The following is a 13,356-nucleotide window of genomic DNA, read 5'->3' as shown; positions in this document are numbered from 1 at the left end:
TCATTATCTTGTTGAGCTTGTAGCATCTCCATTGATATGAAAATATTTCGCTAATATTCAACAAATTAAAAAGGATAACTTTGTTATATTACCAACCTTTATCGTTATTTGTGGTCATTCGTCATTACTTAGGGAAAATCACAAACAAGAATCTTTTATATTAAACATACTTCCAATCAATTTCAACATATTCTCAACATATAATTCTTTTTCCATACAGTTAAAGCGATAACTAGAAAAAGTTACATGCCTAATGGTCTCAAAAATTGTACTCTGATTCGACTTATAATCTAGAGGAGCTTAGATGGTCAAATGAGCCGACTATTTTCCGGATTGTGATAGTGTAGTTTAGTAGAAATAACACCATGTAGTCGTTTTGAGCAACACCATGTAGTAGGTTTGAGCTCCTATAGTTAAATCATACTATTCAGTAAAGATTACTCAATTTGACAAATTTCATATCGCTAATGCTTCTCTTCTTTTTCTTCAAAGCTTTGGTCAATATGGAGTTTCAATATTTAATGTTTATTCAATTTTGACAAACGTCAAATCATTAAACTTTTTTTTTTTCTCCTTAAAACCTTCACGTCAACTTTAAACTGTCGAGTTTAAAGTTCATATAGTTAATTCTGAGGCGGTTAAACTTTAAAATATTTATAAACGTGGATTATTCTTTTAAATAGGTGTCCACTTTCCCTCTGTAGTTGAAAGAAAGAAGGGAACCTTTTGTCATTCTAGGTTAATCTAGGGAGTGCATTTGCAATTTAAAAAAAAATTTACACACATTTGTGTATCTTTTTTGAGGAATAAATAAATAAAAAGGTACACCCGGAGTCAGTAGGCATAGGACTTTGAAAGCGATAGTCGTTTACTGTATCCGACAGAGAAAATAAACCGACTCCAATACGACGATCACAAGTTGTCATCAAATAAGCTCTTGCAAGTTTTACACAAAGGTCACAGTCTGAAAAAGCTACAGTTAGGTGCAAGAAGCATGGCCATAAGCTAAAGCATCATTAGGATAAGGAGAGGTTATATAGTAATCATTGTTGAGTTTTTGTTTAAGATGAAATAGTCTTAAAATTAGAGTGAATGGGAAATGGGATTTGGATTCGGATTTGGTCAAATGATCGATCGATTGATTAATTTTTTGGACCAAATTTATTTGTTAATAGTGAATATTAACGTGATATAATCCGTGTTTGTAACGGATGTTTTCCAATCCGTGTATTGTGTTGCAACACTAAGCAATAAGCAGCCTAGTGCACCTCCCACAATGGTGCAAGTGCTCCTCCCACCAAGCAAGTGTATATACCACCATGTAAGTGCTTTCTCCATGATCTAGTGCTTGTTGCACCATCGAAGGGGCGGATTTCTCTCAAATAACTGCTATAAATAGAACATAAGTTGGAGAGAAAGAAGAACACATCGGAAAAAACACTTGAAACACTCTGTATACACTTAATATACACTCTGTATATACTGGATATACACTCTGTATACACTGCGTATACACTGGTAAAACGAATTGCAATCTGATATTCTCTTCAGTAAGAATTCAACATTGACTATACTTTGCATTCCTTCCTCTAAGAATTTTCATTCGACTTCTGAGTTGTCCTCCTTATTCTGCATTGTTTTTTAACTACAAACAAAGCATCCATAAGTGTGATTTGTTGCCGAACTTTGTGTTCGCTGAAACACTGGGGTTTGAAGTATCGCTACACAAGTGTGTAATTCGTTCTATCCTGGGAGGAAATAATCTATAACCTTGGGTACTAGGAGGGGATTAAATTCCTTAAGGAAACACTGTGAATTCAGTAGGCTCGAATTAATTTCTGTTTTTTATTTATATTTACGTTTATAAGCTAACGTTCTAATTTCCAGAATCATTATTTACCAGTACAGAGGAACAACAATCTTAAGGAATTTAATAATTTAATTTCTGTATTTGTGTTACTTTTATTATTCTGGAAACTATAACCTTTGTGGTTTTTTGTGTACTCCCGTTTGGAGAGTAAAGCCTTCGTGGCGGTTTGTTGGAGATTAAAATCTACGTGATTTTTACTCCAGTTTTAAAGCCTTCGTGGCATTTTGTTGGAGATTAAAATCTACGTGATTTTTCACTCCAGTTTTAAACGTTTATTAAACGTTTGATTGTGTCATTTTTACAGTAAAAATGGCGAATGGCAGAAATCAAGTTGTTCCGATGATGACTGCCAACGCATCGACAAGTCGAACTCCGGCGTTGGCACCGACAGAGAAACCCGGAAAATTTTCCGGGATGGATTTCAAGCGCTGGCAGCAAAAGATGTTCTTCTACTTGACTACGTTATGTCTACAGAAGTTCATCAAGGAAGATGTTCCTGATCTTCTAGATGAAACTCCAGAGAATGATAGCTTTCTCGTGATTGAGGCGTGGAAGCATTCTGACTTCTTGTGCAGGAATTATATTCTTAGCGTACTGGAGGATAATCTGTATAATGTATACAGTGGCGTGGAGACGTCAAAAGAATTGTGGAATGCACTTGAAAAGAAGTACAAAACTGAAGATGCCGGGATGAAGAAATTCGTCGCCGCAAAATTTTTGGACTACAAAATGGTAGATAGCAAGCTTGTTATTACCCAAGTCCAGGAATTGCAAGTGATTATTCATGATCTACTTGCTGAAGGTATGTTTCAAATAAATACTGATATTGAAAGTAATTTTTTTAGTAATTTTACTAACGGAATTTTCATTGAAGGTCTTGTCATCAATGAAGCATTCCAAGTAGCAGCAATAATTGAGAAGTTGCCTCCATTGTGGAAGGACTTCAAAAATTATTTGAAACACAAACGAAAGGAGATGTCCCTTGAAGATCTCATTGTTCGATTGAGAATCGAAGAGGACAACAAAGCTGCTGAGAGAAGAGGCCGTGGAAATTCAACAATAATGGGAGCAAATATTGTTGAAGATAACAAAAAGAGAAAGAAGGCTTCTGGTCCGAAATACAACCCAAGCAAGAAGCGGTTCAGTGGAAACTGCTACAATTGTGGGAAAACCGGACACAAATCTACGGAGTGTCATGCTCGGAAGAAAGACAAGCAAAGGGGTCAAGCAAACATGGTAGAAAAGCATGATGATGTTGATGACTTGTGCGCCATGCTTTCTGAATGCAACCTGGTAGGAAACCCAAAGGAGTGGTGGATTGATTCTGGAGCCACTCGCCATGTTTGTGCTGTGAGGGAATCATTTTCTACATATGCTTCTGCTGGACCCGAAGAGACGCTCTCTATGGGAAATGCTGCTACAGCAAAAATTGAAGGATACGGTAAGATATTTCTCAAGATGACTTCTGGCAAGGTCATGACTTTGAACAACATCCTTCATGTTCCCGAGATTAGGAAGAACTTAGTCTCTATTGGACTTCTTGTAAAGCACGGTTTCAAGTGCGTTTTTGTATCTGACAAGGTAGTGATTAGTAAGAATGAAATGTTTGTAGGAAAATGTTACCTTACTGAGGGCCTTTTCAAGCTGAATGTAATAGTTGTTGAAACTAATAATAAAACTTCAGCTTCTTCTTACTTACTTGAGTCAAATGATTTATGGCATGTACGTTTAGGTCATGTCAATTATAAAACCTTGCGAAAAATGATAAACTTGGAAGTATTGCCTAAGTTTGAATGCGAAAAATCAAAATGTCAAATATGTGTGGAATCTAAGTATGTTAAACATCCTTATAAGTCGGTTGAAAGGAATTCAAATCCTTTAGACTTAATTCACACAGATATTTGTGACATGAAGTCAATACCATCTCGCGGTGGAAAGAAGTATTTCATAACTTTTATTGACGATAGTACTCGATATTGCTATGTTTACTTACTTAATAGTAAAGATGAAGCAATAGACGCATTCAAGCAATACAAAAATGAAGTTGAAACGCAACTTAACAAGAAAATCAAAATGATAAGAAGTGATAGGGGTGGTGAATATGAATCTCCTTTTGAACAAATATGTTTAGAATATGGAATTATTCATCAAACAACAGCCCCTTACACGCCCCAATCCAATGGGATTGCGGAAAGAAAGAATCGTTCATTAAAGGAGATGATGAACGCATTGTTGATAAGTTCTGGTTTGCCACAGAACTTGTGGGGGAAAGCCGTTCTTACGGCCAGCCGAATACTAAATCGAGTACCCCATAGTAAAACACAATCCATTCCATATGAAAAATGGAAAGGAAGGAAGCCCAACTTAAATTATTTTAAAGTGTGGGGGTGTTTGGCAAAGGTGCAAGTTCCTAAACCCAAAAGGGTAAAAATAGGACCGAAAATAGTTGATTGTGTTTTCATAGGATATGCAACTACTAGTAAAGCATATCGATTTCTGGTTCATAAATCAGAAAATCCCGACATTCATAATAATACGGTTATAGAATCAGATAATGCTGAGTTCTTTGAAAATATATATCCGTATAAAAAGGAATGCGAGTCGATTGGTGAAGGATCTAAATGACCTCGGGAAGAAACAAAAGAAAGTACATTTAATCAGGGGGATCCAAGACGTAGTAAACGTCAAAGAACGTCTACTTCGTTTGGACCAGATTTTGTGACTTTCTTATTGGAAAATGAGCCTCGAACATTTAAAGAAGCTATGTCTTCTTCGGAATCATTGTTCTGGAAAGAGGCAGTCAATAGTGAAATAGAATCCATATTGAACAACCATACATGGGAATTGGTTGATCTTCCTCCTGGAAATAAACCTTTGGGTTCTAAATGGATTTTTAAGAGAAAAATGAAAGATGATGGCACTATTGATAAATTCAAGGCAAGACTTGTTGTCAAAGGGTATAGACAACGAGAAGGTCTTGACTACTTTGATACATACTCCCCAGTTACAAGGATTACGTCCATACGGATGTTAGTAGCATTAGCTACAGCGTATGGTCTTGAAATTCATCAAATGGATGTTAAAACGGCCTTCTTAAATGGAGAGTTGGAGGAAGAAATTTACATGGAACAACCTGAAGGGTTTGTGGTTCCAGGTAAAGAAAATAAGGTATGTAGACTTGTTAAGTCCCTTTACGGACTAAAACAAGCACCCAAACAATGGCATGCGAAATTTGACCAAACAATGTTGTCAAATGGTTTTAAGATAAATGAATGTGATAAATGTGTGTACATTAAAAATGTTCCAAATCACATAGTCATTGTTTGCCTATATGTGGATGATATGCTGATAATGAGTAATAACATTGCCAACATAAATGCTACTAAGCGTATGCTAACTAGCAAGTTTGATATGAAGGACTTGGGAATTGCGGATTTAATTCTGGGGATTAAGATCCAAAAGACTCCTCAAGGTCTGGCATTGTCACAATCTCATTATATTAAGACAGTACTTGAAAAATTCAAGCACTTGGGCTTTAAAGTTGCAAAGACTCCAATTGACGTGAATCTTGCCCTAGCAAAGAACAAAGGCCAAAGCATATCACAATTGGATTATGCTCGTGTGTTGGGATGCCTAATGTACATCATGAATTGTACACGACCAGATATAGCTTGTGCTATAAGTAAACTAAGTCGATACACGAGCAATCCAGGCCAATCTCACTGGATGGCAATGAAACGAGTTTTGGGATACTTAGAACATACCCAAAACTTTGATTTGCACTACAGTAAATATCCTGCGGTGATTGAAGGATATTGTGATGCAAATTGGATCACCGGTTCAACTGATTCGAAGTCCACAAATGGATATGTATTCACTATTGGTGGAGGAGCGGTATCTTGGAAGTCGTCCAAACAAATGTGTATTGCCCGCTCTATAATGAAGGCTGAGTTCATAGCCTTAGATAAAGCCGGTGAAGAAGCTGAATGGCTCCGGAATTTCTTGGAAGATATTCCATTTTGGCCCAAACCGTTGGCACCAATATGCATACACTGTGATAGCCAAGCGGCAATTGGAAGGGCTGAGAGCGTTATGTATAACGGTAAATCTCGTCATATACGACGAAGACATAAAATCGTTAGGCAACTTCTCTCTAGAGGAATTATCACGATTGACTATGTAAAGTCAAGTGATAATGTGTCAGATCCACTTACAAAAGGCCTAACTAGAGAGGTAGTTGAGAAATCATCGAGGGAATGAGACTATGGCCGAGAACAAGTCATTGTGGCGGTAACTCTACCTAGAAGACTGGAGATCCCAAGATCTAGGTTCAAGTAGATCAAACAAAGTCATTAATGAAGGTTCAACATTGTCAACAAAATTTGTTTTAGTCCATTCTCGTGATGAGACAATGTTCAGTACCAAGGATAAAGCATTAAGGTTTTTTAATGATTTCTAAATTTGATACAGGGTATATCAAATAGTGTATCTACGGGATGACATGTTTAAGAATCACCTATGTAAGTGTGAAGTGTTAGCCGCTTCAAGGAGAATTTTGCAAGGCCAATTCTCTACGCACTTATGAAACCAGGCAGTGTTCATGGCTGAAACGAACACAACAATGAGAACCAAAGACGGTTAAGGGTTGATTGTGTGACTTATGGTTGTCTAGGTATACACTAAAGTTCGACGGTTCAAAGATATCAAATCTACCGATTGATCGAGTATATCCGACATAAGTTCACTACGGAAAGTTCAAAGGAAAACCTACTCATCCAGATGCAATTAATCCTTGTTTGCAAATCACACAAGTTTTTTCATGCATACTTCCGTGATATAGCCATTCCCCATTTGTGAGCACGTGATTTTTGCCTCACGAAAAATATTCTAAAATAAATCAATGGGAAATGGGATTTGGATTCGGATTTGGTCAAATGATCGATCAATTGATTAATTTTTTGGACCAAATTTATTTGTTAATAGTGAATATTAACGTGATATAATCCGTGTTTGTAACAGATGTTTTCCAATCCGTGTATTGTGTTGCAACACTAAGCAATAAGCAGCCTAGTGCACCTCCCACAATGGTGCAAGTGCTCCTCCCACCAAGCAAGTGTATATACCACCATGTAAGTGCTTTCTCCATGATCTAGTGCTTGTTGCACCATGTAAGGGGCGTATTTCTCTCAAATAACTGCTATAAATAGAGCATAAGTTGGAGAGAAAGAAGAACACATCGGAAAAAACACTTGAAACACTCTGTATACACTTAATATACACTCTGTATATACTGGATATACACTATGCATATACTGGATATACACTCTGTATATACTGCGTATACACTGGAAAAACGAATTGCAATCTGATATTCTCTTCAGTAAGAATTCAACATTGGCTATACTTGGCTATACTTCTTCTCAGAATTTCCATTCGACTTCTGAGTTGTCCTCCTTATTCTGCATTGTTTTTTAACTACAAACAAAGCATCCATAAGTGTGATTTGTTGCCGAACTTTGTGTTCGCTGAAACACTGGGGTTTGAAGTACCGCTACACCAGTGTGTAATTCGTTCTATCCTGGGAGGAAATAATCTATAACCTTGGGTACTAGGAGGGGATTAAATTCCTTAAGGAAACACTGTGAATTCAGTGGGCTCGAATTAATTTCTGTTTTTTATTTATATTTACGTTTATAAGCTAAAGTTCTAATTTCCAGAATCATTATTTACAAGTACAGAGGAACAACAGTCCTTGCTGTTACCAAAGAGTATGTTTCTTCATTTCATTTCTCCTTCTTTATGTTTATGTATTTATAAAATTATACAAGTATGTGAATTAATGTGCATATACATGGATGTCTACTTTCTTTTTGAATGTTTCTGTACCTGTAATTTAGTTCCTTTATTTATTGCCCATGACGTGAATTTTGAAGGTGCTAGTTCAGCTGACAAGTAAAATGGTCATTTTGGAGTTAACCTTTTTTTTTCTTTTTCTTTTTCTTTTTCGGTTGGGGGTAGGGTGTGGGGAGGGGGGAGGCGGAGTTAATTGCCGAATTTTGGAAAACTTAGAGAAGAACAATATAGCTATTCCAACTATTTTCCTTTCTAAGGTTTTTATGGTGGATTGATTGTGTGTATGCATATTGATAAATGCATCTCTATTCAGCAATTGCTAGAATGGATGTATTATTAGATTTTTATATTTCTTTCTTAATTCTCTCAGGTCAGTTAAGACATTCACTTATGAGTCACTAAACAATGTTGTGAGGTTGATTAACGGGGTGTCAGCACTATTATTGACAATATTGCCAGGGAACTCTTCTATTCTTGAAGGTATTCATGGTTGGGAGCTTCGCCCAACATTTCGTGGTCCTAGGCTTCCACGCTGGATGGAAAAGTAAGTTTTGATCTTCATTTCCTCTTCCCCTATGCTTTAAAATTGAGAAAATTTACCGTCTCTCAGGTTATGCATGACAAATGTGTTATTTTAGTCTACTCAATTTTCAAGTATGTCCAAAATGACAAAAAATCTTACTACTCTTTTCTTAATGTTTTATATCTGCGAGTTCGGTTAACATACTCCTTCTTGGTGATTTCAGTGGCGTCTCATCCTTTAACCAATTCATCCATGAGTTTTCTATTGATTCCAATGCTTCCTCAAGTCTAGAGTGCTCATTAAAGGAAGAAGATTGTGATGAAAACATTTGTCCTAAGTCTCCTCTGTTACAAAGTCCTCGAGCATCCAGAGCGAGCAGTTTTACCATGCAGAGAAGCCATTGGGTGCATTTGCTCGGATACATCTTCTCGTGGTTCTTTTTCCCTGTTAAATTTATGGTGGGCATACCTTTGTATCTGTATGGTTCAAGTAGAAGTACTGGAGCCTCTAGTACGTCTGGGAGCCTCCAGCCTTCTAATATACAAGCTACCAAGAGATTGCGGTCACTCAGGGACCACTTTGTCCAACGTGCCACTGACAGAAGGCGAGGCGTTGTTGAGGTTTTACAACTTCACTTTCTTTTCTTATAGTCTCAATGAACTATGCCTCAATCTCAAACTAGTAGCAGTTGGCTTAACATTCATAAATCATGCAATATGATTTTGTATTTTTAGACATATTTCTCTTTTGATCAACATGCTGCATTTTTCGTCTTCGTCTGCCTGTTGCATTCGTTATGTTCATCCTTTTGGTTTAGGACATGGGGTAAGGGGCATTGCGCGGGGTTTTCTGGTTTGACAGCTTGTTGGTCAGTTAAGTAATTATCTTATTGTTCTTTTGCACTCCCATTACAGCTTTTATGATTTGTTCTGATTTGTTTTATGTAGGATCTCCATCTGGCTATTGAGATCATCATTGAGGCTGTCTTTGAATTTGTTCGCAAGGCAGCACATTGTCTACTTTCACCAATAGTCACATTTACGAAAGTGGTGAAATGGTTCTTCTCTCATATGAGTGGTTGTGAGGATGTTCGCGCTGATGGTTCAGGTGTATCTATACCTGTGGATACTCTTTCAGAGAATGATCCTACGCCTAAGGAACGGCAGACAAGCTTTTATCATTCCCTTAATATAGATGCTAGGACATGTCAAGATGTCATAACGGAGCTTGGGTTATAAGGCATGTTGAATTGATTCCACTCATCAAATCTGACGTGCATGTTTACTTGGATTGAGATGTTTCCGAACAGATAAATTGCTCAACTGAATTTAACTTTTCTTTAAAAGACTCCCAAATTCGTCACATAGACTGTGATGATATTTCACAAAATTGTTCAGTGTGTGATATGTGTTGAAAACGACTAGCATATCATCTGTATTTCAGTTGCTGCATCGAGCCTAGAGAATGCTAATTTCTACAGGTTAAGCTTTTGGTATACTGTGTAAATTGATCGACGTTGTGCAAACTGAAGAATTTCTGTCAACTGTTTTTGGGTAGATAAGCATGTCTTACAATATTTTCAGACCTCAGTGAGTTTCAAGTTTATTGTACTGTCCTCTTTTGGTCTTTTTATGTCTTAGGGAAATCATCGTTCAGTGGGAAAAGAATCTTGCCCCAGGCTTAGTTCTAGAGGAAAAGGTTGAGGGACTTGTTTTTTTAAGTCACAGATTCATGCCCTGCGGCATGCGAACTAAGCCCTGGTATTTAAGTTGAGAAGACAGGTCCATTATTCAGAGTTTCGAAGTCTGTGGTTAGTCCTAGGGGTTGGCCCTGGCCCCAGATGGATTTCTCGGTCATAAACAAAAAGTAGGAAAGAGGATCTTTCTAGTGCCATCTTTGATTTTTTTTCTTTGTAGGAAATTCATTGTTGTTCAGTGGTAGACAAGATGTTCTTTTATACTGTCCTCTTTCGGTTCTCTGTTTCTTTAGGAAATAGGGAAGTCTTTGTTGTTCAGGGGTACTGCAATGTTCGTTACAGAGTTGAAGCATTGGCTTTCAACAGGAACTCTTGTATTCTTAACTAAGCAATTGATATTTTCATATGAGATTTGGCATTATAATTATTCTCAGATATGAATCCTTTCTTTTGTAGGTACCCATATGAAGCTCTTCGTGTGGTAACTAGGGATGGATATATTCTTCTTTTGGAGAGAATTCCAAGGTTTAGATTCCTGTTTTACCATCGCTGTCTCTGTGTATCCAGAGCTTTTTGGGTGGATGCATGTTTATGAATGTGTGACGTGATGATTTAAATCTGATGTTGCAGACGTGATGCTCGGAAAGTTGTTTATCTGCAACATGGGGTTTTTGATTCATCCATGGGGTGAGCTAAACATCTGCCTTAACTCTTAATATCACATGTGCCGTTGTGTATATTGTTATACTTATCATCTAGGGGTTACAACGACCAGTGATGTATATTGTTGACAAATTGTTAAGTTGTCCTTTCAGGTCCTTCAAGTCGGTAACTAGTTTAAATAGATGAAGTTTTGGAAGGCATACTAATCAATTGGCTACAAGAATTTAAGAAGCGATATGTTGTTGGACCTGGAACATGTATGTGATTAGCAACAGTTCGAGAGCCATGGTTTTTTCTTTTTAAAAAAAAAAACTATTTTACTTAATAATTTGGCTGGCATGAGCATGTATGAGTAGGTCAAACATTTCTTTGCATTATGTGCTTATTAGTTCAGCTGGAATACTGGACTTGGATTATGAAAATTTGAAATTCATTACTCTGCTTCTTAACTAAATCTTGCTACTGTCAAAATTTGACAGATCTTGAAAGCAAGATACTTTTGCTACTGTGACTGAACAAGCTTTTGCATAAGCAAGGTATTTCAAATTATACTTTTGATGGTGGTGTATATTCTGCAGTAGCCCTTGGAAAGTTCTGAGATCTGTAGCCAAAGTTGATTAAATTGTCTGAGCATGAGATCAACAATTATTGTCACTTTGATCTTGTGGATCATGAACCTTGTACCTTCCTGAAGTATCCCATCCAAGTCGCTAGAAAACTGATCAGTGCATCTATGCATGTATTCCAGATTTTGAGACATAATAACCTTTTGGTTCTTTGGGTTTTTGTCTTCTTTATCAATTGCTAAAATTGTATTTTGATCGGCTATTACTCTCAGCTACATAGATATTTAGTACATCTTACATCTTAAACGGTGACCTAACTTTACAGTTGGGTGTCAAATGGAGTTGTTGGCTCTCCTGCGTTTGCAGCCTATGATCAAGGTTTGTCCTTTGAATTTGTGGGACAACATCTTTAGGTGTAGTTACTATGGTTATTATTGTACTGAGATAATTACGCGATTTATACATCTCTTTATTCTTCAGGGTACGACGTTTTCCTTGGAAATTTTCGCGGACTGGTTTCTAGAGAACATATTGACAGCAATATATCCTCAACACAGTAAGTGTACAATTTCATGCAGCTCCCATTAATGTTGGAAGTACATTTATCCTTATCTTTTTGTCGAAATAGTATTGATTTTGTATATATCTTTCATTGCTAATTTTTTCTCAAATTACTTTTTGTAGATACTGGCAGTATTCCATAAATGAGCACGGGACAGAGGATATACCTGCGATGACAGCGAAGATCCATGAAATAAAAGTTTCTGAATTGAAAACTAGCCAAGCAGGCCTTGAGGAACAGTGTGACAGTGATCAACCTTACGAACTCTGTGCAATTTCCCATAGTTTGGGTGGAGCTGCTATTCTGATGTATGCCATAACACAGCGGATTTGGGAGAAACCCCACAGGCTTTCAAGATTAATCTTGTTATCACCTGCTGGGTTCCATCACGATTCGAATCCTGTGTTCACTGTGATGGAGTACTTGTTCCTGGTCTTATCTCCTTTGCTGATGCCCTTTGTGCCAGCTTTCTACATACCCACTCGGTTTTTCCGCATGTTGGTCAATAAGTTGGCTCGGGACTTCCATAACTTACCTGCAGTTGGAGGTCTCGTGCAAACCCTGATAAGCTATGGGGTTGGTGGCGACAGTTCAAACTGGATTGGAGCTTTAGGGTTACCACACTACAATATGAATGATATGCCAGCTGTTTCATTTCGTGTGGCACTTCACATGGCACAGATCAAACACGGTCGTAAGTTTATCATGTTTGACTATGGGAGTGCAGCTGCAAACATGGAAGTCTACGGTGCCTCTCAGCCTTTGGATTTGGGGGAGTTCTATTTGCTTATTGATATTCCTGTAGATCTTGTCGCTGGGCAGAAGGACAAGGTCATTAGGCCATCGATGGTCAGGAAACATTATGAGCTGATGACACATGCAGGTGTAGAGGTATCATATAATGAGTTTGAATATGCGCATTTGGATTTTACATTTTCTCATCGCGAAGAACTACTGGCATATGTTATGTCCCGCTTAACGTTAGTAGGACATTCGACGAAACAACCAACTGGGCAGAAATCATTAAGGCATCGGAGAAATGAGGGACAATCGGGCAGCCATTAAGGTGTAATGCTGCAAAAGCCTGGGACACTAGTTTTTTGGGGTGCTTCAGGTTGTTTTATATGCTCTGCAAACAATATTTTAGGATAGATGCATGAAATCTAGGAAACTTAGTATCTCTATGTTGAATTCCTGGTGATTTTCCGACGGGAAGGTGATTTTTTTAGTCCTATGAAGTGGATGTCTTCTCCTATGTATATTCTCTTGTATGCTGTAATAGAATTATTTCAGGTGAAGATTGTAGTCCTGAGAAGTGGATGTTTGTCCTATATATGCTATTTGTTGTGTTGTAAGATCTGAGTTTTTGCAGTAATTATTGTAGGGAGTCAATATGGAATAGTCTGAGGTTCTTTAAATTTGATTTCAGTTGCCATCTTCCTTGTAACTTCTGTTGAATTGGATCTCTTTTCTCAACTAAATGAATTTGATTACTATTCCTATTTCATTTATGAACCGTGCAGTTTACTTAACTGCAGTTGAAATGAAGTTGATTGATTTGGTTTAAGATCCTTGTGTCTTCTTTATTGATATTTCTATTAACTATGTGTTCTCTGTGCATGT

General features: G+C 37.3%; 1 protein-coding gene across 1 annotated transcript; it reads left to right on the top strand.

Moving 5' to 3' along the window:
* Window positions 1-7,721: 7,721 nt before the first annotated feature.
* LOC107822497 (uncharacterized) lies at window positions 7,722-13,115 on the top strand. The gene is made up of 9 exons (XM_075220230.1): window positions 7,722-7,822; window positions 8,064-8,267; window positions 8,470-8,866; window positions 9,194-9,477; window positions 10,399-10,467; window positions 10,573-10,629; window positions 11,497-11,549; window positions 11,652-11,727; window positions 11,856-13,115. Exons 1-9 carry the CDS (start codon window positions 7,722-7,724, stop codon window positions 12,796-12,798), a joined length of 2,184 nt encoding a protein of 727 aa, XP_075076331.1. The 3' UTR covers window positions 12,799-13,115.
* The last annotated feature ends 241 nt before the right edge of the window (window positions 13,116-13,356 follow it).

This window comes from Nicotiana tabacum, chromosome 8, assembly GCF_000715075.1.
Source record: "Nicotiana tabacum cultivar K326 chromosome 8, ASM71507v2, whole genome shotgun sequence".
NCBI lineage: Eukaryota > Viridiplantae > Streptophyta > Magnoliopsida > Solanales > Solanaceae > Nicotiana > Nicotiana tabacum.
This window is presented reverse-complemented; position numbering and strand designations above follow the sequence as displayed.

Excerpts from the sequence above, each read along its gene's own strand:
- LOC107822497 (XM_075220230.1), top strand. The coding sequence starts at position 7,722 with ATGGATGTCTACTTTCTTTTTGAATGTTTCTGTACCTGTAATTTAGTT. Across the intron at positions 7,823-8,063 it reads GGTGCTAGTTCAGCTGACAA|ATTTTTATATTTCTTTCTTA; the intron begins GTAAAATGGTCA and ends ATGTATTATTAG. Across the intron at positions 10,630-11,496 it reads GTTTTTGATTCATCCATGGG|TTGGGTGTCAAATGGAGTTG; the intron begins GTGAGCTAAACA and ends CTAACTTTACAG.